General features: G+C 56.0%; 2 protein-coding genes across 4 annotated transcripts in view; one reads left to right on the forward strand and one right to left on the reverse strand.

Moving 5' to 3' along the window:
* Positions 1-26,154, forward strand: part of Obsl1 (obscurin-like 1) — a gene marked incomplete in the record, with an annotated part of 26,661 nt that extends 507 nt beyond the window's left edge. Inside the window, 21 exon segments of one of the 3 annotated variants that reach the window (XM_013519787.1) lie at positions 1-619; positions 2,338-2,607; positions 2,692-2,943; positions 3,067-3,369; positions 3,545-3,841; positions 5,622-5,894; positions 7,388-7,660; positions 8,225-8,497; positions 11,073-11,345; positions 11,834-12,109; positions 12,182-12,469; positions 12,641-12,916; positions 13,164-13,433; positions 13,609-13,881; positions 14,820-15,086; positions 16,446-16,558; positions 17,047-17,203; positions 17,378-17,539; positions 17,860-17,964; positions 18,250-18,519; positions 26,066-26,154. In XM_013519787.1, coding sequence (XP_013375241.1) covers positions 1-619; positions 2,338-2,607; positions 2,692-2,943; positions 3,067-3,369; positions 3,545-3,841; positions 5,622-5,894; positions 7,388-7,660; positions 8,225-8,497; positions 11,073-11,345; positions 11,834-12,109; positions 12,182-12,469; positions 12,641-12,916; positions 13,164-13,433; positions 13,609-13,881; positions 14,820-15,086; positions 16,446-16,558; positions 17,047-17,203; positions 17,378-17,539; positions 17,860-17,964; positions 18,250-18,519; positions 26,066-26,076 — 5,301 coding nt within the window. 3 annotated transcript variants of the gene reach the window in all.
* Positions 19,441-26,059, reverse strand: Tmem198 (transmembrane protein 198). The gene is made up of 5 exons (XM_005395511.1): positions 25,534-26,059; positions 25,011-25,215; positions 22,077-22,652; positions 20,674-20,876; positions 19,441-20,320 (listed from the first exon to the last, which is right to left on the reverse strand). Exons 2-5 carry the CDS (start codon positions 25,174-25,176, stop codon positions 20,183-20,185), a joined length of 1,083 nt encoding a protein of 360 aa, XP_005395568.1. The 5' UTR covers positions 25,177-25,215; positions 25,534-26,059; the 3' UTR covers positions 19,441-20,182.
* Positions 26,155-26,197: the final 43 nt, after the last annotated feature.

The following is a 26,197-nucleotide window of genomic DNA, read 5'->3' on the forward strand; positions in this document are numbered from 1 at the left end:
CTGACGGGGCCCCGGTCCCAGTGGGTGCTGCGGGGGACGGAGGTGGTGCTGACGTGCCAAGTGGGGGGCGTCCCCGAGCCCACGCTGTACTGGGAGAAGGACGGGATGGCCCTGGACGAGGTGTGGGACCGCAGCCACTTCGCGCTGGAGCCTGGCGCCGCGGGTGGCCCGGGCACCAGCCTGGCGCTGCGCATCCTGGCGGCGCGGCTGCCGGACTCCGGCGTCTTCGTGTGCCACGCCCGCAACGCGCACGGCCACGCGCAGGCGGGCGCGCTGCTCCAGGTGCAGCAGCCCCCCGAGAGCCCCCCCGAGGACCCCGACGGGACCCCCACGCCCGTGGTGGAGCCGCAGAAATGTGCGCCCAAGACCTTCTGGGTGAACGAGGGCAAGCACGCCAAGTTCCGCTGCTACGTGATGGGCAAGCCCGAGCCCGAGATCGAATGGCACTGGGAGGGCCGCCCGCTGCTGCCCGACCGCCGCCGCCTCATGTACCGCGACCGCGACGGCGGCTTTGTGCTCAAGGTGCTGTACTGCCAGGCCAAGGACCGCGGGCTCTACGTGTGCGCGGCGCGCAACTCTGCGGGCCAGACGCTCAGCGCTGTGCAGCTGCATGTCAAAGGTAGTGCGTCCTGGGCAGCGGTGCTGGGGGGGGCCTTCAGCACCCGCAGAGGCCCTTCTTACTCCTGACCCCCTTGGTGCCCAGAGCTGCCTAGAAGCCTGGGGGCGGGGAGTGAAACTCCTGACATTCATGTTTAGTAGGTCTCCGAGGTACTTAGCAAGCTACCCAGGCGATTGCCAGACAGATACTGGAACTGCTAAAGAGTAATGTGCAAACCGTGAAGCCTTAGAACTGTTCTCATCTAGTGGGTTTCAACCTTTGCTAATTTAGCCCCATCTCCCCTGCTGAATTCCTATCTATAGCCCCCAGATGTAAGGCAGATAAGTGGGAGAGTTTAACCTGAGGAAAGGCTGAAGCAGGAGAGACACAAGTTTGAGTCCAGCCTGGGCAATTTAGGGAGACCCTGTCACAAAACAAAAAATAAAAAAGGCTGGGGATGTAGCTCAGTGGTAGAGCGCCTCTAGGTTCAATCTCCAGTACGACAAACACACACAAGAGTATTTTATGGATATACATTTCTAAGTCTAAATTTATAATTTATAACACTGGTCAGTGAGAATAAAGGAACTGTTGTAGTGAATACACACATTTGGAATGGAGGCTTTATTCATAGTGGGTCTGTGGAGAAGGCCCCAGCCCTCAGCCCATTCGCAGGAGAGGTAGTCTTGAGAGAGGAAAAATGTCCTGCAATTTTTTTTCTTTTGGGCACTGAACCCAGAGTCATTGCGTTGACCTACATCTCCAGCCCTTTTTATTTTGAGATGAGGTCTCACTAAATTGCCCCAAGTGGGCTCAGATTTGTGATCCTCTTGCCTCACCCTCCCAGGTACTGTAGTTGAGATTACAAGGATGTACCACCACGCCCAGCTAATTATTGACTATTCTTTCATTAAACTCTTCCTCCGGTTTGAAAGGAGAGGAAGTATGTTACAAAGTTGAATCACCAATGATATCTAATAAATGCTTACATTATCCGTAAACAGAAAATTCAGACAAAACAAAACATCCCAAGATCCCACTGCAGTGAAAGCTCTCCATCATAGAATTTCACCACAACTCAAGAGATTATATCTTCACTATTAGTGCCCAACTTTCTCCCTCAGAGGCAAAAATGTTGGCAAATTCTTGTGAGCCCTGCCTGGCATGCAGTGAAGCATGTGGCACCTGGACTGCGATGGTGGCCTTACTGGTACAGCTTGCTATGCCCAAACTTGCCTGACTGACCCGGACTCAGGAAAGAAAAGCCCGAAGAACTTCCCAGAGCTTAGCTCCTCCAGCAACCCAAGTTAACTAACCTCTGCCTGTTTGTAGCATTGTATTTCTTAATTTTGAAATACAGTTTTGAAAATGGTTAGAATGTTTTAAAAATGAAAATCAACTCAGATCCTTACACAACTTGTGATGTGCCTCAGAGGGGCCCAGGAAACAGTTTAAAGAATCAGTGATCTGATCCAGCCCCTCCCCTTCACAAGTAAGGAAACTGAGGCAGAGGAATATCAAAATGGACTTGCTCAAGGTGACATGGTATGGCGAGTGAGTGTCAGGGCCAGATAAGAAGTCAGACCAGCTTCCCTCCCTCTTGGTGATTTTGCTGAGACTCCACAGGCCTGAAGGCTCAGGGAAAGGCGGAGGGGGAAACCGCATGAGTTCATGGATGCCTAGGAGTCCTGCCCAGCTGGCCCCTCTCCAGAACTTTCTCTTGTCTCTATCCTCTGCAGAGCCCCGCCTCCGCTTCACAAGGCCCCTGCAGGACGTGATGGGCCGGGAGAATGGCATTGCGGTGCTGGAGTGTAAGGTGCCCAACTCCCGCATTCCCACCGCCTGGTTTCGAGAGGACCAACGGCTACTGCCCTGCCGCAAGTACGAGCAGATCGAGGAGGGCGTTGTCAGGCGCCTCATTATCCATAGGCTGAAGGCAGATGATGATGGCGTCTACCTGTGCGAGATGCGGGGCCGGGTTCGCAGCGTGGCCAACGTGACGGTCAAAGGTTGGCTGGCCAGTGGGAGGAGGCCAAGGCTAAGGCTGGCAGGAGCCTAGACACCAGGCTGATAGACTCCCATCCACATCTCAGGGCCCATCCTGAAAAGGCTGCCCCGGAAGCTCGATGTCCTGGAGGGAGAGAACGCTGTGCTGCTAGTGGAGACACAAGAGGCTGGGGTCAAGGGCCGCTGGAGCCGTGATGGGGAGGCGCTGCCATCCACCTGCCAGAGCAGCTCTGGCCACATGCATGCCCTGGTCCTTCCAGGGGTCACCAGGGAAGATGCTGGTGAAGTCACCTTTAGCCTGGGCAACTCCCATACAACCACTCTGCTCCGAGTCAAATGTGAGCAACCCCTGGATGGGAGGGTGACCAGATTCCAGGGCTAGGCTTGCCAAAGTGGACTTAAAGTGAGAGGGCTACAGGAGGCTTGGCGAGGCTCGAATGCAAAACCAGCTTTTGTCTCAGGTGTCAAGCACAGCCCCCCAGGACCCCCCATGATGGCTGAGTTGTTCAAGGGCCACAAGAATACCGTCCTGCTCACCTGGAAGCCTCCGGAGCCACTTCCTGAGACCTCCTTCATCTACCGGCTGGAGCGGCAGGAGGTGGGCTCTGAAGACTGGATCCAGTGCTTTAGCATCGAGAAAGCTGGAGCTGTGGAGGTGCCTGGGGACTGCGTGCCCTCCGAGGGTGACTACCGCTTCCGCATCTGCACGGTCAGCGAACACGGCCGCAGTCCCCACGTTGTGTTTCAGGGTTCTGCTCACCTTGGTGAGTCAATCCTGCCAGACCCTGCCTGTCATTGCTACCCCAAGTCATGCCCTCCCATCACTTTTTCTCCTTTCGCTGGCACTCGGTCGCTGTCCTCTTACATCCTTCCATCTGCCAGCCCCTGCCCTCTGCTACCCTTTTCAGTTCTGACAGCCACATTCTGTGTTTACCTTAGTGCCCACAGCTCGCCTGGTGGCAGGTCTGGAAGACGTGCAGGTATATGACGGGGAAGATGCTATCTTCTCCCTCAAGCTCTCCACCATCATCCAGGGCACCTGGTTCCTTAATGGGGAAGAGCTCAAGGGTAATGAGCCAGAGGGCCAGGTAGAGCTGGGGGCCCTGCGGTACCGAAAAGAGCAGAAGGGCCTGCAGCACAGACTCATCCTGCAAGCGGTCAAGCACCAGGACAGTGGGGCCCTGGTTGGCTTCAGCTGCCCTGGTGTACAGGACTCAGCCGCCCTCACCATCCAAGGTTGGTGCTTGGGACCGAAATGGGTGGAAATGGATAGGAACCGAAATGGGTAGGCAGGGTCAAGACACAGGCAAAGCAGGTGCTGTTCCCATTTGTCAAAGCTGGGCCAGGACAGAACGGCACATTTCACATCCCCGATGGGCTGGTTGAGGGCTTAGAGGTCCAGAAGGCCAGTTTCAACCCATATGAAACATACAGGGCCTCCCATGTTAGCCTCATCATCATCATGCCTGAACTTTCCGGAGTGCTTTGTGCTTTACAGAATTCTGTCCCACTTCTCATCTCATTTGAGAGACATGAACCGTAGGCGCCAGTCCCTGACTGCTCCCTGCCCTGTTGGCTAGCCATCAACACTATCATAGTAGCTTCCTCCATGCCAGGCACATTCCTGATCACTTTACATAAATGAACATAATCCTCTCAACTGCCTTATAAGATAGGCTTTTTTATTATTGCCATTTTAAGTGGGGAAACTGAGGCACAGGGTGGTTATATGACTTACCCCAAATCACAAAGCTAGTGAGTGGTGGTGCTGGATTATGGCAATCCGGCTCTGGAATTCCCTGTGCCTCCTGTTAAAACAGTGGAAGAGAAGTAATGAGGCATCCCAGAGGAGGACAGTTGTGAGTAGGAGGGCTGAAAATTCAAGGAACACTGTGGTGTTTGCCGTCTCTCCATTGCTGGAGTTTGTAAGATCAGCCAAGATACTCAGCAGCAGCCAGGCTTGGGTCCTTAAAGTGGCTAATCAGAAGCATTGCAAGAAGAGCCAAGGGCAGGAATAAACAGCAACCAGAGCAGTATTTCCAAAATGTGACCCAGGATCACCAACATCACAGGTTTTTTTTTGGTTTTGGTTTTTCTCTGGTACCGGGAACCGAACTCACGACCTTGCGCTTGCCAGGCAGGCACTTTGCCGCTGAGCTAAATCCCCAGCCCCACATCACAGGTTTATAATGCAGGTTTTCTAGCCCCTGCATGCATGGATCTCTGAGAATCTGTGTTTTGGCAGGCTCTCTAGGAACTCTTAGGGATGCTAAAGCCACTCCTCTTAAAAGTTGGGATATAAATTGGTGTTCTAGTGCATTTTCTGTTGCTATAACAAAGGTAGGGACATAGCTCAGTGGTAGGACATTTACCTAGCATGTTTTTGTTTGTTTGTTTGTTTTCCCTAGCATGTGTGAGTGAGGTCTTGGGTTCCATCACAAGCACTGCCCCCCCAAAAGGTGTAGCTATAACAAAATGCCTGAATCTGAGTGCTTTATAAAGAAAAGTTTATTTAGCTCACAGTTCTAGTGGCTGAAAGTCCCAAGATTGGGCAGCCCCATCAATTCAGCCTCTGGTGAGGCCCCCATTGGCTGAGGCACAATGTGGAAGAGAAATGAGAGGGCAAACAGCTGTGTGCAGAAGCCACATGGCCTAGGTTGCCCCTGCTTTATAACAGCCCAATATCTTGAGACATTACTAGGGTCCCATGAGAACTACAGTAATCTTTTCCCAAGTGATGCTCCTGATGACCTCATTTCCAACAAATGGGCTCCACCTGTAGGTTCCACCACCTCCCAGCACCACCATACTGAGGACCAAGCCTCCATCACATGAACCTTTGGGGAACTCACTCAGATCATATCCAAACCATAGGAAAGTCCAAACACATTTTTAAGGCTGAACAAATGTGTTGGCAGCACCCACCCAACACTGAACACATGCCCCACAGAGAGGGATGCTTTCCTGAGGCACAGTACTTTACAGATGCTGCATGTGACAACTTCTCTCTGTGCAGAGAGCCCAGTGCATATCCTAAGTCCCGAGGACAAGATGTCACTGACCTTCACGACCTTGGAGAAGGTAGTGCTTACCTGCGAGCTCTCGAGGGTGGACTTCCCAGCAACCTGGTACAAGGATGGGCAGAAAGTGGAGGAGAGCAAGACACTGGTGGTGAAGATGGATGGGCGCAAACATTGTCTGATCCTGCCTGAGGCCAGAGTCCAAGACAGCGGCGAGTTTGAGTGCAGAACAGAAGGGGTCTCAGCTTTCTTCAGTGTCACTGTCCAAGGTCAGGAACCATGCTGGCCTGAGCTGCTCCAGCTGAGGCTGGTTCTGGGGGCCATTGAGACCAGTACCCTGGTCTATCTGGTTGGGAGAGTGGGGGGCCTTATATAGGGAAGGGCTAGTGGGCCATGATACGTGTTTTAGATCCCACTGCTGGGTTGTGTGAGAGAACTAAGGGCAATTAAAGAATGGAGGAATGGAGATAACATTCATTGGTAGCTAAACCTAGTACTATGTTAGTTACTTCATAAATACATTGTTTCATTTAATCTTCTTAGACTATTGAAGAGCAATGTATCTCCAGCGAACAGACAAGTAACTGAGTCTTAGGTAATGTGATTCCCTTTTCACATGGCCAGCAAACATCATAGCCGATTCACCCCCACCCAGACTGGCCTCCTGCTGCTCCAGGTGGTCACATCATACAAAAGTGTCAAATGCACTGGCCCAGTGCGTCTTGCAAGGCAGTCAGTGGTCTGACTGCCTCAGGAATACCCTGGAAGCTTGCTATAAATTCATATGCCCAGGCCTCCTGGGCTACCCAGAGCCACAGCATTCAGGACTCAGCCTGGGAGTCCCTTTTTAGCAAAGCTGATTCTTGGGAAAGATAGCATTGGAGCATGGATGCTGTTCCTCTTCTCCCTCTGGATGGAAATCCTGCTTCCAACACCATTGCAGGAGATCCTGTGGCCCCTATCTGGATGCACCTGGTGACAAGGAATTCACTACATTTGTCAGGTTTTTTTGTCACTGTAACAAAGTACCTGAGATAATTAACTTACAAAGAAAGAAGGCTTTTGGCTCACAGTTTTGGAGTTTCCAGTCCAAGATGGGTGGACCCATTGCACTGGGCCTCTGGTGGGTGTGGCGGGGAGCATGTGGCAGAGCAGACTGCCCACTTCATGTGTAGCAAGTAAAAGAGAGAGAGAGGCTGGGGTCCCACAGTGCCCTTCAGGGTCCACCCCACCGACCTGAGGACCTCTCACAGGCCCCTCCTACGAAAGATCCATGGCACCAATAGCACCAATCTGAGGAACAAGGTTTTGACACCTGGACCTTGAAACGTGACCCATACCCACTCCATTGCACAACCCATGAAGCTGTGGTTGTCACTCATTAAGTCATCCTCCACCTCATGGCCATCCTGGCAGCTTCTCTGTAGAGGAAACTGCACACTCAGCCAATGTGGCTTGCTTTGGTGACCTCCTCTGCCTGGATAAATGGTGGCTGCTGCTGTGTGAACTTTATGTGCCTCCCTCTTCCAAGTTCCCATTCAACTGCCTCTCACCCTCTGGGAGACCCGTGGGCATTCAGATGCTGCATGATCTTTGCATCCCTCACCTGTCGTGCCAACAGGATCCCATATCATTGCTCCTGACCCTCCTCCCCAGCATAGCTTTAAGTCCCTCCCTCCAGGGTCCTCCCATGCACAGTGTCCTCGCCGCAAGAGCTCCAGCATGTGGGATGTCTGTGTGATCATTTCTGTTCCCCATTCAGAACCCCCAGTGCACATCGTGGACCCCCAGGAGCATGTGTTCGTACATGCCATAACCTCAGAGTGTGTCATGCTGACCTGTGTGGTGGACCGAGAGGACGCCCTCGTGCGATGGTACAAGGACGGCCAGGAGGTGGAGGAGAACGACTACATAGTGCTGGAAGATGAAGGGCCGCATCACCGCCTGGTGCTGCCTGCTGCCCATCCCCCTGATGGGGGCGAGTTTCAGTGTGTTGCTGGAGAGGAGCGTGCCTACTTCACAGTCACCATCACAGGTTGGGGGCCAGCTGGAGCCATTGTCACACTCCCAGTCCTCAGTCACTCTTCAGCCCTTCCATCCTTCCCTTTCTCTGCCTGTGGTCTAGCCACACTCAGAAACCGCATTGTCGTAAGCTCATGGTCTTGGCTAAGCCAGGCAGTGGGGAAACCCTGCCTTCTCCATCCTCTTGGGACCTCCACCAAAAGGGACTCTGGTTATGACATTTCTGCTGCAGGGCAGAGTCTCAGGCACCAGAGGGCTCCACCCAAGGACCAAGACCTTCTCGCCCCCATTTTAGCCTTCATTCTTGATCCCCCACAACACAAAAGGCATGGGCTGTTTCTACAGCTCAGGTTGACATGTGGTCCCACTGTGCAGCTCCTGCATAGCACAGAGTTCCTGCTTTGGTGACTGGGTGTGTTTCCCTGACTGCGTCCCCAGCTGTGAGCAGCTGTATAAGGAAAGTCCCTTTTCAACATGTGCCCTACTTTCCAGGCATAAGGAGCAGGCCTGGATCGGGGCAGCTGGGCATGCTGGCCACAGCTCTTCATGCCCAGTGGCAGCTGTCCCTGTCCTCTAGATGTCTCCTCGTGGATTGTGTACCCCAGTGGCAAGGTGTATGTGGCAGCTGTGCGCCTGGAGCGTGTGGTGCTGACCTGTGAGCTATGCCGGCCCTGGGCTGAGGTACGTTGGACCAAGGATGGTGAGGAAGTGGTGGAGAGTCCAGCACTGCTCCTGCAGAAGGAGGACACTGTTCGCCGCCTGGTGCTGCCCGCTGTCCAGCTGGAGGACTCCGGCGAGTACTTGTGTGAAATTGATGACGAGTCGGCCTCCTTCACTGTCACAGTCACAGGTATGGGCTCACCCAGCTCCCCAGGGTCAGCAGAGGGCCGTCTGGAGCCCTGGGGAGCTTGCCGAATAGCCCTTTGCTTGTGAGTACCCCAGGGGTGGTGGTGTTGGCTTCAGGTGCATGCATGAGGGTCCTGCTGGGAGGAGCCCAACCCCTATCAAGTGAACAGGACCCTGCCTAGTGCCAAGGCCAGGACTAGCTGTGTTACACCAACTCATCAACTGAACACAGTCCCAGCCAGGCACTGGGCCAGAGGTCAAGAGTGACTGGTAAGTGATACAGGCACCGTCTGTCTCAGTTCTCAGGGAGCTGCCAGTCTAGCTGGGGCAGCAGCTGTTAACCAGGGAGTCACACACAGGCAGTCCTGGGAACCCTGGTGCAGCCCACAGATGTGTTTTGTTTGGCCCACAGAGTCTTACCAAAGTCAGGACAGTTCAAATAACAATCCGGAGTTATGCATCCTCTTGAAAAAGCCGAAGACCCGGCGGCTCTGGTCCCGCTTCCCCCCATGGCGACGAACAGCTGGTGCTGAGTAGCAGCTGCCCCATAGCACGGGGCCCCTAACCTCTGTCTTACCCCCACTGCTATTCCTTTTTTTTTTTTCCACTCCTCTCACTGTTTCAGCTACTGACCTAACCTACCTGGTCCCTGTGGGCTTTGGGTTTGTGACCCCTGTTAAACCAATAAACATGCAAATAAATGTCCAGTGACACCTTGTGATAAGTCCTGTGAGGGAGGACAGAGGAGAGGCCTCGAAGAAGGTCACCTGTGAGGTCCAGCCCCTGCCCGGGGCCTGGGTACCCAGCAGCATGCAGACAGACTCTCTGACTTCCAGAGCGACAGGAGAGTAACGCACTGGAAGAGGCCTGAGAAGAGTGGGCAGTTGAGGGCCGCCACAGGTTAGGGCCACTGTCATGGACAGCACAGCAGGAAGTCCTTCAGAGCTGACACCAGGGCTGTGTGGACATGGGGGCAAGGTAGGCAGAGAATATTCTAGAAAAAGATAAAACAACCTGGAAGTGATAGTGGTTCTCTGTTGGAGATTTTGGGGCCACAGTCACTGTATGTGTGATGTGTGGGAGTGTTCAGGCTGCTCTAGGTGGCATAGAAAAGCCCGGATGGCCACACTGAAGTCACTTTCCTGCTGGCACCGTCCTGTCACCCTCTCCCAGCACCCCAGATAGTGACACAGTGCAAACAAGGTCTGCACACATTCTGTCCCATTTCCACTCATCAGCCCTGGCCAGACAGAATGGCCACAGCCACACAAATCCCAGCCCATACGTGGGCTCCCCACAACACACATCTCTTCACCGGGAAGTTCACATAAACCACCTCAGCTGCAGGCCAGAGTGATCCAAGGCCCACATCAAGCTGAGGTCTCTGAGCTGTGCAGACACGCCAACCCCATTGCTGCACCCACTCGTCACCCCACTGTCCCATTCCCTCTCCCACTCCTCAGGCAGCCTCCCTCTGCAATCTGGCCATGCTGGGCCATGGAGAACCAGCCTACATCTTTTAGGCATAGAGCAGGCCCCATCTGTGGAGGTGAGTTGAAGGAGCAGAGGGAGTAGTCCCCAGGGAGGCGGAGGACTGAGAGAGCCTTGGGTACAGAGGCTAGTAGTTTCCCAGCCCCACCACAAGGGGGCCAGACGCTAGGGAAATGGGGAAGCAGTGATGTGGGCAGGCTTGGGTTCAATGCGCTGGTCACCTCCAATACTGCCATGGCTCCCTTTCTGTGGAGGAGTGGCCGGCACATGGAGAGGAGCTCCCAGTGTCAGCACGCATCATCCCGAGGGAACTCTCAGACAGGTGTTGGCAACTCCCAAACACAGATGCAAAAAGCACTGATGGGTGCAAGCCCAAGCTTGGAATCTGCCACTGCCTGTCAAGTGTGAGACTCCCTTGGACAGATGGTGTTTTCCTCTCATCCTAGAGTAGTTGTAGCCAGATGTGACCTTAAGGAAATTGCTTTATCACTCTGTACCCTTGTTCTTTCATCTGGAAAACAGACAACATACTACGCACCCCTGGGGATCACCTCGAGGGTGAATGTTTGAAGTACTTGGGACTGTTCTGAAAGTAATATAGCCAACCCTTAACCACAATTCTGAAATCCCCCAAAACTCAAAATCAAAAGGCTTTTTGTAAGTGTAGGATTCAAAGTCATTTCAGTAAAACTGGGTTTAACTGCTGTGAAGCCATTTCTACTTTAACTATCCAAGAGCATGAATATAGCTATACATTTAGATTGATAAGAATATACCTTTCAGTTTGCCCTGCTTAGGGTGAATATAGGTTACACTGCAGCAGTGTTACTGTGATCATTTTGAAGGGAGGTGTCCGGAAGGGGGCTGAGGAAATGTGATGTGTGAGAATGGCAGCATTTCTAGATCACAAGGGATTCTGGATTCTGTAACATCACTGGCCCCCGAGATTTCAGAGAGCAGATTGTAGACCTATTGTTACTTATTGTCACACTCATTACTCCTGTTATCATGTGGGTGACGAGGACTTCATGCTGCCCAGTAGCTCCAGGGAGCCTAACGGTGAGCTTGCTGTGGTGCCCCCTCTGCAGAGCCCCCCGTGCGGATCATTTACCCCCGGGATGAGGTGACCTTGATCGCCGTGAGCTTGGAGTGTGTGGTGCTCATGTGTGAGCTGTCCCGGGAGGATGCTCCGGTGCGCTGGTACAGGGATGGCCTAGAGGTAGAGGAGAGCGAGGCCCTGGTGCTGGAGAGTGATGGGCCCCGCCGCCGCCTCATCCTACCTGCTGCCCAGCCCGCAGATGGGGGCGAGTTTGTGTGCGATGCTGGAGATGACTCGGCCTTCTTCACTGTCACTGTCACAGGTGGGCAGTGTCTGGGGGACCTGAGAGGTAGAGAAGCGGGGGACTGAGACAAGATAGCCAAGCATCCCTACTTCCTGCATCTCAAAGACCCGCTGCTTGCGCCCTCCCAATCTCCCCCAGCTCCCCAGCCTCCTCGTTCTAAGCCGTCAGAGAGCCTTCATGGCCCAAATCAAGTTGGGACAGTGACCACAGGCCTGCTGGGAGGGAGCCCAGCAGTTAGGACCATTCATTCTGTCATTCGCTTAACAAATATTTATTGAGCGACCACTCCACTCACCACTGTCCGTGATGCTGGGCATACACTACTGAGCGAATGAGCACAATCTTCATGGAGCTTACATTCCAGTAAAGAGTAAAAGAGGTGGTGTGTTGGGCGTCGCTAAGTATGTCAGAGGCAGAGCAGGGAACAGTGCAGCAAGTGGAGGTAGGCAAGGCAAGAAGAAGCTGCTGGCCCAACCGATATGGCCCTCTGTCTGCCCATCCACCAGCCCCACCAGAGAGGATTGTACACCCGGCAGCCCGCACCCTGGATCTGCAGTTTGGGGCTCCAGGGCGTGTGGAGCTGCACTGCGAGGTGGCCCCGGCTGGGTCCCAGGTCCGCTGGTACAAGGATGGGCTGGAGGTAGAAGCATCTGATGCCCTGCAACTGGGTGCTGAGGGGCCCTCCCGCACTCTCACCCTGCCCCATGCCCAGCCCGAGGACGCTGGGGAGTATGTGTGCGAGACCCGTGATGAGGCCGTCACCTTCAATGTCAGCCTGGCTGGTGGGTGCGTCCGGCCAGCCTGGGGAGGGTGGTGGGGCGGGCATGGGCTCACATCTTTCTTTCTTTGTGCAGAGGCCCCGGTGCAGTTTCTCGCACCTGAAGCAGCCCCTAGTCCACTCTGCGTGGCCCCCGGGGAGCCTGTGGTGCTGAGCTGTGAACTGTCCCGAGCTACTGCACCTGTATTCTGGAGTCACAATGGGAGGCCAGTGCAGGAAGGCGAGGGCCTGGAGCTCCAGGCCGAGGGCCCCCGCCGTGCCCTCTGCATCCAGGCTGCAGAACTGGCCCATGCAGGCCTCTACACCTGCCAGTGTGGGGCGACCTCTGGGGCACCGAGCCTCAGCTTCACTGTCCAGGTGGCTGGTGAGTAGAGCCTAAGCAGAAAGCCCGAGTTGCATCTTCAGACCACCCATGAGCTGCTCTGCTTTCCTATCACACTTTGTCTATCCCTTGCCCCAACTTCCCCATACTGCCTCCCCACCCTCTTGCTGCCCGGAGCCTCTCTCCCAGTGACCCCCAGCTCTGACCCCACAGAGCCCCCCGTGCGGGTGGTGGCCCCTGAGGCAGCCCAGACAAGGGTTCGAAGCACCCCTGGCGGGGACCTGGAGCTGGTGGTGCACCTCTCCGGGCCCGGGGGCCCTGTGCGCTGGTACAAGGACGGGGAGCGCCTGGCGAGCCAGGGGCGGGTGCAGCTGGAGCAGGCCGGGGCCAGGCAGGTGCTGCGGGTGCAGGGGGCACGGAGCGGGGACGCTGGGGAGTACCTGTGTGATGCGCCCCAGGACAGCCGCATCTTCCTCGTCACTGTGGAAGGTAACAGTGCATCCCTCACACCTTTTGAGCCGTGGCATCCCCAAGGGCCCACCCTGTCGTTCTGAGCCCTTCTCATTCCCCACCCCTACCTCCTGCCCTGGCTCCACCCTGGGTGCTGATGTCCTTGGAGGAGGGCAGAGGCCAACTTCTCCAGGTTCCTCACAGAGGAAGAGGCCTGTGCCCCAGGAGGGGAGGGAGGCAGGAGGGGAAGGGCACAGCCTGGCTCACTGCCTGACCCCACCCTCAGAGCCACCACCAGTGAAGCTGGTCTCAGAGCTGACACCACTCACTGTCCACGAGGGTGACGATGCCACATTCCGCTGTGAAGTTTCGCCACCAGACGCTGATGTCACCTGGCTGCGCAATGGAGCTGTCGTCACTCCAGGCCCCCAGCTGGAGGTGGCCCAGAATGGCTCGAGCCGGACACTGACCGTGCGAAGCTGCCGGCTCGAGGATGCAGGGACTGTGACAGCACGCGCAGGGAGCACAGCCACCAGTGCCCGGCTCCACGTTCGAGGTTTGGTGTTAATGAGAACAAAGGGCCCTGTCTCCGAACCAATGTCCCTGGCCATGGCCACAGCAGCCTTGCACTTCGGCCTAGGGACAGCGCAGTGGGATGGAGCAGGGCCAGCCTCCTGTCCCCGTGGCTTCGGGCTCCAGGCTCCATGGCTTCCTCTCTTCCTCCCCACCAGAGACAGAGCTGCTCTTCCTGCAGCGACTGCAGGACGTGCGGGCAGAGGAAGGCCAGGACGTGTGCCTCGAGGTGGAGACGGGCCGTGTGGGCCCTGCAGGAGCCGTGCGCTGGATTCGAGGCGGGGAACCACTCCCACTCGACTCTCGCCTATCCGTGGCTCAGGAGGGCCACATCCACCGCCTGTTCATCCGTGGTGTTGTGCTGGCTGACCAGGGCACCTATGGCTGTGAGAGCCACCATGACCGCACCCTGGCCAGGCTCAGCGTGAGGCGTGAGTGCCCTGTCTTCTCCTAACACATCACCTGCCCTGTGGCACAGCCCCTCCGCACTGCCCTCAACCACCAAGACCCCCACCAAAGTGCCCCTTGCTGCAGAGGAAAGTTAGCCCTGGCTGTCCTAGCCCGGGCTGACCCAGCAGCTGCCCAAAGTGGATGTTTCCTTTGTCTGATGCTTTCTGTTTACCTCAGAAGTCCCTGTGATTTTGCATTCCATTTCATATTTCTAAGTCAGCTTTGCTGTAAACATAAACACTATACTATACTCTAGAAAGACTCGCGCTTATCCTTTAGTCACACACCCTAGGGATACAAGTGCCTATTTAAGAAGCAAAGGTGGCAGGCAAATAGTACCTCTCTCCTTCTACCCCTCCTAGAGACTTCTTTTAGCTCTGTGACCTCGTGCATGGTATTTGACCCCTCTGAGCCACGTCCCCTTAAAAACGGGGCTGCTGTCTACCTCTGTGGACATTAAGGACACTAACTGAAATAATGTGAAAAATGCCAGCATAGACCCTAATTTAATCATCACAACAAACTCATGTCTCAGCGTTACTTACCTTATATAATTGGGCCCCGAGAGGTCAAGGAGTTTGTCAAAGATCACACAGCACACAAACCACATGGTGTCTGACCCCGAATTCCCTGCTCCTTCCAGCATCACAGCACTCCCTGCCCTGACTGCTCAACCCCTTAACCACACCTCACCCCTTCTGCATCCTCCTGTCCTCACACCGGTATGCCCCTGCCAAATCTAGCTGGTTGTACTCCCTGCTTCCTGCCTGCTCCACCCCACTTCTGAATTGTATGCAATCAGGGCCTTACGTGGGGCTGCTGGGGTGGTGCAGGGAGGGCCAAGGGGCCGATGAGCCCACATAACCCCTGCCCAGGGCTGGAGCCCGAATCCTGCTCCTCTCCCATCTCCTCACACCAGCTCGGCAGCTGCGGGCACTGCGGCCTCTGGAGGATGTGACTGTCAGCGAGGGTGGCAGCGCCACCTTCCAGCTGGAGCTGTCCCAGGAGGGTGTGACCGGGGAGTGGGCACGGGGCGGAGTCCGGCTGCAGCCGGGACCCAAGTGCCACATTCACGCCGAGGGCCACACGCATCGCCTGGTGCTCAGCGGCCTGGGCCGGGCAGACTCAGGCTGTGTCTCCTTCACGGCGGATGCCCTGCGCTGCGCTGCCAGACTCACTGTGAGAGGTGTGGCCCCTGGGCCTGCCGCCTGCTTGCTGACCATGTGGCCCTACCCATCCTCCTGTGTGTGACAACTAATCCCACTACCCATGTGGCCCCTGTGACCCTGCCTGTCCTAGTGTGACCTTCACCAACATCCCTGCCAGAGTGTGGCTCCCTTGGCCCTTTGACCCGGTGTGGCTCTACAGACTGCCCTGCCTGAATGTGCCTCATTTTTATTTTTTCTTAATGTTTTTTGGCTTGTTTTGGTTTTTGCTTTTTGAGACAGGGTCTCGCTGTGTAGTTCAGGTTGGCCTCGAACTCACTATGTAGCCCAGACTGGCCGAGAACTCAACGCTGATCTTCCTGCCTCAGCCCCAGCCTCCCAAGTGCTGGGATCACGGGCATGCACCACCACACTCAGCCTGAATGTGGCTCTTTTTACTATGCCAGCCCCCATGTGTCCCAGCTGCTCCAGACCCTGCAAGCCACTGACCTTGCCATCTTGAGCATGCCTGTGCCAGTGTGGTCCCTATTGTGTGCCTGAATGTAGCCCTGCTGGCTGCTTTTTTCTTCCTTCCTTTCTTTTTCTTTTTTGTACCGGGGATTTGAACTCACAAGCTTTGTTTGCACTGAGCTACATTTTTATTTGTGACAGAGTCTTGCTAAGTCACTACGTTGCCCAGGCTGGGCTCATACTTGTAATAGCCCTCCTGTCCCTGCCTCCCAGAGCACTGGGATTGCTTGCGTGCACCACCACGCCTCGCTTGTCCACTCTGTGAGGCCACTGACCACCACTTCCTCTTGTGGCCCCTCTACCTGCCTGAGTGTGGCCCCTGTGACCACTCAAGGCCCTCTGACCCACTGACTGCTTGTCTACGGTGACTCCACTGGCAATTCTGGTTGGGGGTCTTCCAGTAAAACTGGAAGTTTTACTTCCAGTGCAGTGTGTTCCCCACTGGCCACAGTGCTCTGCCTCCTACCCTACTCTGCTGAACCACTGTGGCCCCACTGACCCATGTCTGCTGCTGTCCATTCCAGCCGAGTGTGGCCCCCACTGGCCATACCTGCCTATGGGTGACTCCGATCAAGACTCCCCAGTGCCCTCTGAACCCCATCATGTCCTTCACTGACCACCTTCGTGCGACTCACAGCTGGCCACTCCCACCCCACTGGGCCTGATGTGTCTGTCCTCTACTGACCAGCATCTGCCTTGAACCACTTGTCCTCTCACATCCCTCATCACTAATGCCCTCTGCTGATCACACTGTCTAAATGTGTTTGCCACTGACCCCTTGTGCTGTGTGTCCTTGTCCCTGCCAGCTGGGTCCTCATCTTGCTCTTACCCTTGCTTCTTCTGCACTGTCCTCCCTCTCCCACTCTCAGAGGTCCCAGTGACCATTGTTCGGGGGCCACAGGACCTAGAGGTGACCGAGGGTGACACGGCTACGTTGGAATGTGAGCTTTCCCAGGCCTTGGCAGATGTCACCTGGGAGAAGGTCAGAGTCCAGCCCCAGCGCAGACAGCAGTAATCATAACGGCCACAGCAGAGCTCACCAGACAGATGTGCCTGGCACTGTGCTAAGATTTACACTGAACTTAGTCCTTTAGCCTTACAATAATCCTATGAAGGTAGCTCTTGTTATCACCGTGTTTGTTACTTACGAGGACACTGACCCTCAGTGGAGTGAATTTATTTGCCCACAGGCAGAGAAAAGAGGTAGAGCCCACTCCTGAATCCAGGTTTGCCAAATTCTAGAATCCCACATTCACACCCTCTGATCTGTACATGGTACTGGGTTTCCTGCACCTTTAGTGCCCCTCCTTGGCCCTAATGTCCCGAAGAGTGACACTTTGCCAGAGGCCATGCATAGATGAGCCGCCAGACAGACAGCTGGGCCTCCACTGGGGGCGCCGCCGCGCTCCAGGGCCGCGTTGCGGGGACCCAGCTGGACTCTGCGCGACCTACTGCAACTTCTGCCTCTAGGACGGGCGCGCGCTCACCCCCAGCCCCCGGCTCCGGCTCCAGGCCCTCGGCACGCGCCGCCTTCTCCAGCTGCGGCGATGCAGCACCTCGGACGCAGGGACCTACAGCTGCGCGGTGGAGACATCCCGCGCCGGGCCCGTCCGCCTGACCGTGCGCGGTGGGTATAGGGCGATGCCGGGCCCCCGGCACTGCTGTGGGTGCGGGGGCTGCAGACACGTCTTTCCCCGGTGCTGACCCTGGAGCTTCGGCGAGGGAGGGGTGGAGGGGGCGTGGAGGGGCGTGGTCGGACCCCGCCCCTCCGTCCCGCCTCACTTCCCGGGCTCCTCCCCAGAGCGCCGGGTGTCAGTGCTCCAAGAGCTCCGGTCTGTGCGCGCCCGCGAAGGGGACGGCGCCACGTTCGAATGCACTGTGTCGGAGGCTGAGACCCTGGGATGCTGGGAGCTCGGAGGCCGCCAGCTGAGACCCGGAGGCCGCGTCCGCATCCGACAGGAAGGTCTGGCCGCCTTTCCATCCTCTCCGGCCCCTGGCTGCTCCGCCCCAGGTTCAAGCGGACTCCGCCCCGTTAGGATAAACTCCGCCTCCACTTGAACAGGCCCCGCCCCACAACCGAACCAGCCAGTTCTCCGAGACTTTCCTCCGCCCGAGCTAGGAGTCCTGCAAGGCTCCTCTTCCGGTCCGCATCCCTACTCCACCCATCCCAGAGCACACTTACTGGGTCCGAACCCACCCAGGAGCCTATTCTGGTCCCACTCTCATCGCGAACCCTCTCCAGAGGCGGCTCCGGCCTCGTTAGCGCCCCTCCTCCCCCCTCAGGAAAGAAACACATTCTAGTCCTGAGCTTGCTGCGCGCGGAGGACGCCGGTGAAGTCCGCTTCCAGGCGGGACCCGCCCAGTCCTCGGCTCTGCTAGAAGTGGAGGGTAAGCTACTGAGACGCGGGTGACGGGGAAGGGCATCACCTCTGCCTGGGGCTGATCCTAAGAACCCTGCCTCCTCCCTCTCCCCTCTCTTCGAGGGGCTCTCTTGGGGCGGGTCACAGAGGGCAGCGCGTTTCCTGGGCAGCGGGTGGGGAGGAGGGGACTGGGCTGAGGATGCAGGGATACAGACTGGTAAGCACAGAGGAGAAACAAGCAGAGAGAAGATGCGTCTCTCCTCTGGGGGCCATGTATGTCCCTATTAGCTTAAGCACTGCTTTCCACCCTCAGCATTGCCTCTTCAGATGTGCCGCCGCCCCCCTCGCGAGAAAACGGTTCTGTCTGGCCGCCGGGCGGTGCTGGAGGTGACCGTGTCCCGCTCCGGGGGCTCCGTGTGCTGGTTGCGGGAAGGAGTCGAGCTGTGTCCGGGAGACAAGTATGAAATGCGTAGCCACGGCCCCACCCACAGCCTGGTTATCCATGACGTGCGACCTGAGGACCAGGGCACCTACTGCTGCCAGGCTGGCCAGGACAGCGCCGACACACGGCTGCTGGTAGAGGGTGAGTAAAGCCCACTGGACAGAGGTCTGAGGGGCAGGCCGGCTGGCCAGGCAGGAGGGGGCGCCTGGGAGCTTGGACACACCTCCAAAAGGTCATGGCTGTCCTCGTTGGGGAGCTGGAGAAGCGGGTGGGATAGATAACACTCAGGACTGAGGAGAGGAGAGAGCCCTGAATTCTCGACCTGAGCCATTTGGTTCTGGTCAGCTGTCCTGACCTTTCTTCCCAGCTTTCCCTCACTCCTTCGTGTCTCTAGACAGTCTCTCCTGAGCACCCCATGTCTACCAGCTCCTCTCCTTTCCAGCCACCCACTATATCTGTGCTGACACTGGTACCCTACTCCCTCCCACTTCCTGCTCCAGCTGGCTTCTGCCCAATGAAGCGTGGGCTTCAACATCAGCTTGGGCAGAGGGCTCCTAAGCTAGTCCCTGTCCTTCCCTCTTCCACAGAGAAGCTGCCTTATCCTCTATGTCAAATCCCTGCATTCTCTTTACATGCATCCCACACCTGACCCTAACTGACCCTCACCTTCGTACCCCCACATACAGCAAGGCAGAGGCTGAGGGCTCACTTTTCCCATGTGGGTGCCCGGGCTCTGCTAGGGAGAGGAAGGTGCCGTCTACTCTCCTCCAAGCCCACATGGAATCATTCCTCTGCAGGTGACTAGGAGGACTGAACCAGGCCAGGAGGGTGCCTTGGAGGGCTTGGAAGGCGTGTGCTCTCACCCTAGGCAGGGTGGGGAGGCAGGGGAACCAGAGGTGTTGGGAAACAATAAATATGCTACAGCTCATTTCCCTGCCTCTCTGTGCTGTGGGAGGACAGACCTCGCCTGGAGCCCTTGTAGTATGTGACAGAGGGGTATGAGGCCGCAGTGCTTCCAGCCAGTGAAGACCGCTAGAAGTGCCAGCCACTGAAGACCACTACTCCTGGCAGAGGCCACGCAGTTTGGCACATTTATAAAAGATGTACAGCAGGGTGTGGGAGGGGGACAGAAGCATGAGGTGTCCAGGTTGGCATGACAGACACCAGACATGCACCGTGCATTTAAGCCCCCTGCCTTCACACACCCCCAACCCAGCCAGGGCAGGGCCCCCCACCCCCTTCCCCTGTCACTGCTCTCAGGCTGGTGGCTTTGTAGAGGCCGGGGGACCAGGGTGAGGGGTGCTGCAGTTTGCCCCGTGGACAAAGACAAGAACCCTTAGAGGAGTAGTTGGGAGGCAGAGGAATGGTGGAGGCAGACAGGCCTCCTCCACATAGACATGCAGGAGAGCAGCCCATGGGACCCCAGCAGTGGGGAGGAGGCAGGCCTGCCCTGAGGATGGCCTACCAATCAAAACTCTAAGGCAAGGGTCCCAGTGTCCCCTCCAAGCCTACTCCCTCACACACACGCACACACAGGCAACACACTCACAACCCTGAGCACACCCCAATGGGCTCATACCCCAAGTCCCTCAGGAGCCCCTCGGGAGCATGGGAGGGGGCTTTCCACTCAGGCCAAGGCTAGCCTGAGATAGATCCTCCCTTCCAGTGACCAGGCCAGCCTCGTCCAGGGAGCGCAGAGGCACAGCCAAAGGCCCCAGGGCCAGGCATCCAGGGTAGCAGCCTGGCAAGCCTCCACAAGCTGGCAGAGCTGGTGACTGCAGAGTCTAGACAGGCAGAGATACAGCTATACCCGCACAGGGGGGCCTGAGCAGGCTGTCAGTGGTCCCTGGGAGCCATACTCATAGTCCGCATCTGTGGGTGAGGCCATGAAGGAGCTCAGGGAGCTCCCAGTCTGCCGGTCCCGGAAGCTCTGGATGTAGCTCTGTGAAGAGGTAACACAGGTGTGACAGTCCACTGCAAACCACCTCTCCTACACCCACACAAGCCTGATACTCCCCTCTTCCCTGAATACACAGACCCATGATACCCTCACATCTGAGTCTAGAGCCCACAGACCACTGCTTATCCTATCCCACTTAAAGTCTGCATTTGGGACAACTTTCCTCCAACCCAGGGCAGGACTGACTAGGCTCTCAGTACAGGCCTTCCGATGGATGGACAAACATCAGGCCTTCTAGACAGTGACTAGCCCCCAGGAAAAGCCCAGTCCTGCTTGGACAGGGTCAACACACTCTTGTCTTCTCCATTTGGGCTGGAGGGCTTCAGAGTGCTCACCGGGGAGAGGACATCTCCATTGAAGCGTTTGATGGGCACTGGCCTGCGGCGATAAGCAGGGTCAGGGGGCCCAGGCCTTGGAGGAGCCCGGGAACCTCTGTGGGGAGCCCGAGGTGGTCTCTTCTTCCGCCGCTTCTCCTTTCGCTCTTCCTGCTGCCGAATCCGCATCAGCTGCACACGTCGTCTCTGCCGGCTGATGACCACTAAGCGGGGATGGCAGAGAAGGGACTCAGCAGTGTATGTACCTCTTCCTTCCAAGCTTCCCCCTTCTGTCCCCGCCACCAGGGCTCAGACTTCCAGGCTCCCCTTGCGCATTACCCCCACTCCACCCCATCACTTCTTTCCCAGTCTCCCTCCTCCCAGATGGACCTTTCTTCCATTATTCTTCTCTTCTGCATGTCTCTGTGTGAGGTTCTGGGACTTGGAGGCACCCCCCCCCCAGCTGTTGTCCCACTCTAGATCTTGAGCCACAGGTGACTCTTCCAGGTGAGCCGCAATCATCTTGCAACAGGACAGCTACCACTGCTTTCTCACTGGCTCCCTTCTTTGCTTGCCTCTCCCCAAGGCTCTCTACACTCAGCAGCAGAACAAGCATCCTGAGCACTGATTTATACCCTCCCTTACTTTAAACCCTCCATTGGCATCTTACTGCCTTTCTAATAAAATTCAGTGTCTTCCTCATGGCCCAGAAGACCCTCAAGATCAGCTTGATGTCTAACCTCACATGCCACATTCCAGCCCCACTTACTCAAAACATGCTAGCTACACTCCCTCTCGGGGTCTTTGTCCCTGTCGTCCCCTCTTGAGCTGGAAGCCATGGCTGGCTCCTTATCTCTCAGGTCTCTGCCTACATGTCACCTCTTCCAAGCAGCTCTGACCCTAACTATAATAGTCTCCGTAAGATCACTCTTTCATGTTACATTGTGTATCTCCTTCATATCACTCTGCACAGGAATTATCTTGTTTAATTGAATGTCTATTACCTGTCTCTCACCTGCCCTGGATATACACCCATAATGGCAGGAAACTTTTCTGGTGTTTGTTTTTTGTTTGTTTTGCAGTGCTTGGGATCAAATCCAGGGCCCTGTGCATGTTGGGCTAGAGTTCTGCCACTGAGCTATATCCCCAGTCTCCTTTTCTGTTTTATCTCTGCTATATCCCTAATCCAGGGATGGGGTTGGCCCAGGGCAGATGATCTATACCATACATTGTTGTGGAATGAATGGGGGCATTGGTCCTGTCCTCCCACTGAGCAGGAGCTGAGCAAGTCAGCTGTCCTAACCCACTGAAGCCTTCTGCTGATGCCGTGTACAGTTTCTGTTCCTTTGTCCTGGTCCCTCAGCCCTCCACCCATCTCGGGCCATCCCCTCCTCCTATATCCACCCTAGTCTGTGCTTTCTCACCTTCAGTGTGTGAGTCCCTCTCTGTCGTCACCCTCCACTGCACCAGAACGCCCATCAGGCTGAGCAGGGGCCACAGCGCCAGCAGGGCCCAGCTCCTCCAGCAGAGGTGGGGCACAGGGGCGGCCCGAAGTCGCTCCACCACGTAGCGCCCCAGCAGTAGCAGCTCGGCAAAGTAGTCAGCCGCAGTGGCGATGAGCGCAGCACCAGTCACAGCAGTGGACAGGGTGGTGAGTGGGCGGGGCCAGCGTAGGGTGAGCAGGGCGCAGAGCAAGCCGCCCCCCAGCAGCAGCCCTAGTGGGCCCCACACAGAGCCAGGCTGGTAGTAGGGCGCGGAGCCCAGCAGGGCGGCGGCAGCGAGCAGCAGACCGAGCAGCAGCCCTACCAGGAATAGGCCCACGCTGCGCACCAACATGGCCACCAGCCCGCAGAGCAGCCCAATGCCCAGCGCGATGCCTGCGCTCGCCCCGGCGCTCAGCTGCGTCTCCAGCACCCGCTCCCGGTAGCACAGCAGGAAGATGACCACTGAGCCAAACAGCAACCCCGTGAGGAAGAGCACTGCCTTGAAGCAGCGGTAACCTGCAGGGGAACAGGGACAATTGAGCGCCCAAAAGAGCTTGTCAGGCTGAAGAGAGGTCAGCAGGGTCAGGGACATAGGATCCCAGAGGAACCATGACACTGGGCAAGGACACCGAATAAGAGAAGTGGGTGTCACTGGGGTCATGACGGCATCAGTGAGGGGGCCACCGGGAAGTCAGAGAGATATGGCTCCTGAGTCTCATTGTGAACACAGATGTAACCAATGAGATAATGATTTGGGGTCTCTGAGGGTCAGAGGAGCCAGAGGCAGATCACTGGAGTTGAGCAAATCAGTAATGGGGCATTAGGGTCTTGGGCTCATAGGGCTCAGAGACATAGGTCACTGGCGTCACAATGGGATTGGCAATATCACAGGGGTCTTATAGGCAAGGAGTGCTCTGAAACGAAGTGCTTAGTATATGTGCTGCCAAAGCAAGCATTGGAAATGAGGTATTTAAAAGTCAGAAAAGTGTCTTTGAGAGATGGGAGTCATACAGGTTCTTTGAAGGGTCACAGGGCTACAGAGATAAGGCATCACTGGAAAGTTAAGAGGTCAGAGAGCTGAGTTATTGGGGAGGAATTCTAGAAGAAAGAGTATTTGCAGGGCATAGGGATTGGCAGAAGTTGAATCACTGACAGTATTAGAAGGCTTCTGAGAGAGGAACACTGAAGCCAGAGAAATGGGATTATTGTGATTATAATGCAGTGATAGGTGACCCAGTGATGAGGCTATAGGGATCAGAGAGGAGGAACCGGGGACCAGAACTAGCAGTTATGGAAGAGCTCAGGGAGGTGGAAGGAAAGGAGACTGGGGGAGGGATCAAAGAGGAGAGGAGAATAGAGGGAAATAGTAGTTGTGGAGTTTCAGCAGAAAAGGTTATAGGGCCATTAGAGCTATTAGGCCTATGAGGCATATGTGACAGAGTGCAGAAGGTAGATTTGGGAAAATGGAAGTCAGAGATGGGCTCAGGAAGTTAGAGGAGCCAAAGAGAAAGATAATGAAGAGCAGGTTCTATTCTAGGAATGAGGACAAGTGTTGGAGTCCACGTGATTCTGGGGTCAGAGAGGAGTAGGGTCCTTAGACAAGGGCTCAGAGGAGGAATATCCAAGGGGGTAGGATGTCAGGGAAGCCCACAGAGGGGAATATGAAGATATACTGAGAACTATGCAGAGGGACTGGGTATGGACAGTGAAGGGGATGAAGTAATACAGATTCTTTGGAGGCCCAGAACAGGTCCTGAACCCTTTCAGAGGGCACTTTCTCCTGCTCAGTCTGCAGTTATTCAGTTGAGTTTCAGGTGGGAGGAGAGGGACCAGCTGGCTCTCACCTCATCTACCCACTCATTCTGCAGAGAGGTATTTACACAAATCTTGCCTCACCTTTGCCAAACCTACCAGCCTCCTTTACCCTACTGGTTCCAGTCACTTATAACCCTCCTTGGGCCTCTGCCTGTAGAACACATTCTCCTTTCTGAAGTTCTGTAACTCTTGCTGTAGAACAACCAGGCATTTATTCTAGGCTACTGCTAGCCCATATGATAACTTTGTGCAAATTAGAGAAGGGTGTTCCTTTCTCTAGGGAAGGTGGCTCTAGGGAAAGCAGCCTTCTGCAAGGCTTGAGTTTGGCAAGCAGAGTATGAGCTGGATTTCAGCTCCCACTTGCCTAATTTAACTTAGCTCTCTTTTGCGGTATCCATTCTGTATACTCTTCATAGCAGCTTTGATTACTGGAGCCTGCCTTGTAGGCGATCTCCATGTGTGTGACTACCATCCAGCCCACTCTGATATGTATCACAAATGTGAATATTTCAGGAGTCTCTCCCCCATCATACAATATGCCCTGTTCTAAGGAACATGTTTAATCACCTTGCTAAATTTTCAGCATCTCTCTCCACAGCACAGGGACCCAAACACCCCTTTGCTACAATAGCTACTACTGGGGCTGGGGATCCAGCTCAGCAGACAACCTGGCAAATGCAAGGTCCTGAGTTTGATTCCTGGCACCAAAGAAAATAGCTATTATTTATTGAATAGCTTCTAATTTTTATAATTACTCTATAGGAGACAAATACATTGTTTCCTTTGTTCAGATGAGAGAACTGAGGCTTTGACAAGTTAATATGCCCAAGGCATCACAATAACGTACAGAGCCAGATTCAAACTCAAATACTGTACATCTAATTCAAAAACCTATGTTCTCTAGAATCTAGAGTCTAATGATCTACAAACGTGTGAGATGTGAGAGGAGGGGAAGAGAGAAGGTGTTTATGGGGGGCCTCTGGAGAAGACTTAGGAGCCTCAAAAAAAGAACTCAAGGAAGCAGTAGGGAGCCCAGGGGAGGAATGAGGGAGATCTCACCGAAGAAGCAGTAGACGACTCCAAACAAACAGCACATGATGCAGACGAGGGCCGGCAGTGCTTGGTACCTGCGTTCCAGCGGCTGTTCACAGGGTGCACCCCAGAAGGTATCATCTGGCTCTGGGGGCAGCAGCTGGAACCGCAGTGTCTCCATAGTGCCCGGCATAGTGCTGGGAGCGGAAGGGGGTCACCCTCCCAGGTCTACCTGAGGGGGAGGAAGTTGGGGGTCAACGAAGAGTGCTGGGTCCCCACCAGGATGAAGGTGGGAGTGGGAATGGGAGAATTCAGCCAGGACACAGTGGACAAAGGAGTGGTGCCCCCATCATGCAGCTCTGGAAGCATCCCTGAAGTGGGAAGCAAAGACAAAGGGAAACAGAAGTGTCTGGCTCGAGGGGGCTGGGATGAAGTTAAAGGGGGCTGAGTGAAGTGAGGGGAGATGCGGGCAGTGTGCCGCCGCCAGTGAGGGAAGGCAGCCAGAAGACTGGTCTGAAGGAAGCTGAATCTGGGATTGTCCAAGATCTACCTGGACTTGAGGCGACCTGAGCTTCTGAGCAAAATAAGCTGTGCAGGGGCCGTAGGGGCCGGGGTTGCGGGGCGCACGAAGCTCCAGCTGACTGGGGTCCGGGGAAAGTCCGTCGTGCGGGCCAGGGGGCTGCTGGGCCAGAGAGATCGGTCTCCGCGCGGCGGCGTCGCCGCTCCCCCTCCAACACCGGCTGGCACACCAGTCCCGTGGCGTCCGGAGACTCTGGCCCGGCCCGAGGAAGGGAAAGGAGCAGGAGCAGGGGTTCAGGCTGTCCCAGAGCCACGGCCCCATGCCCTGATCCTGCCCGCGGCCCTTGGTGCTGATGGACAGCTCCGGCCTCTGCTCCTGACGTCACTCAGGACGCACCATCCAGGCAGGGGCGGGCTGCTCCTGACGTCATCCGGGACGCACCAACCACGCCGGGGGGGAGGCAGGGGACTCCGCCCCCGGCGTCTCCCTCTCCGGCACTGAGGAGGGGCACTTCCGGGGGTCCTTCCCCTTTAACCTCCCCCTTCTCCGCCTTCTCCGGTAGCTGGAGTTTGAGTCCCCACCCCGGGGGCGGGGCCCTTGCAGTGACACGTCGGACAGCGGCGGCCAGGGCCGAGGCTCCAGCGCCGAGCGCAGCTGGAGCGGGAGCGGAGCACCGTACTGGGGGTTCAGCTCG

Source organism: Chinchilla lanigera, unplaced genomic scaffold (genome assembly GCF_000276665.1).
Source record: "Chinchilla lanigera isolate Chin_1 unplaced genomic scaffold, ChiLan1.0 scaffold00052, whole genome shotgun sequence".
Lineage (NCBI taxonomy): Eukaryota > Metazoa > Chordata > Mammalia > Rodentia > Chinchillidae > Chinchilla > Chinchilla lanigera.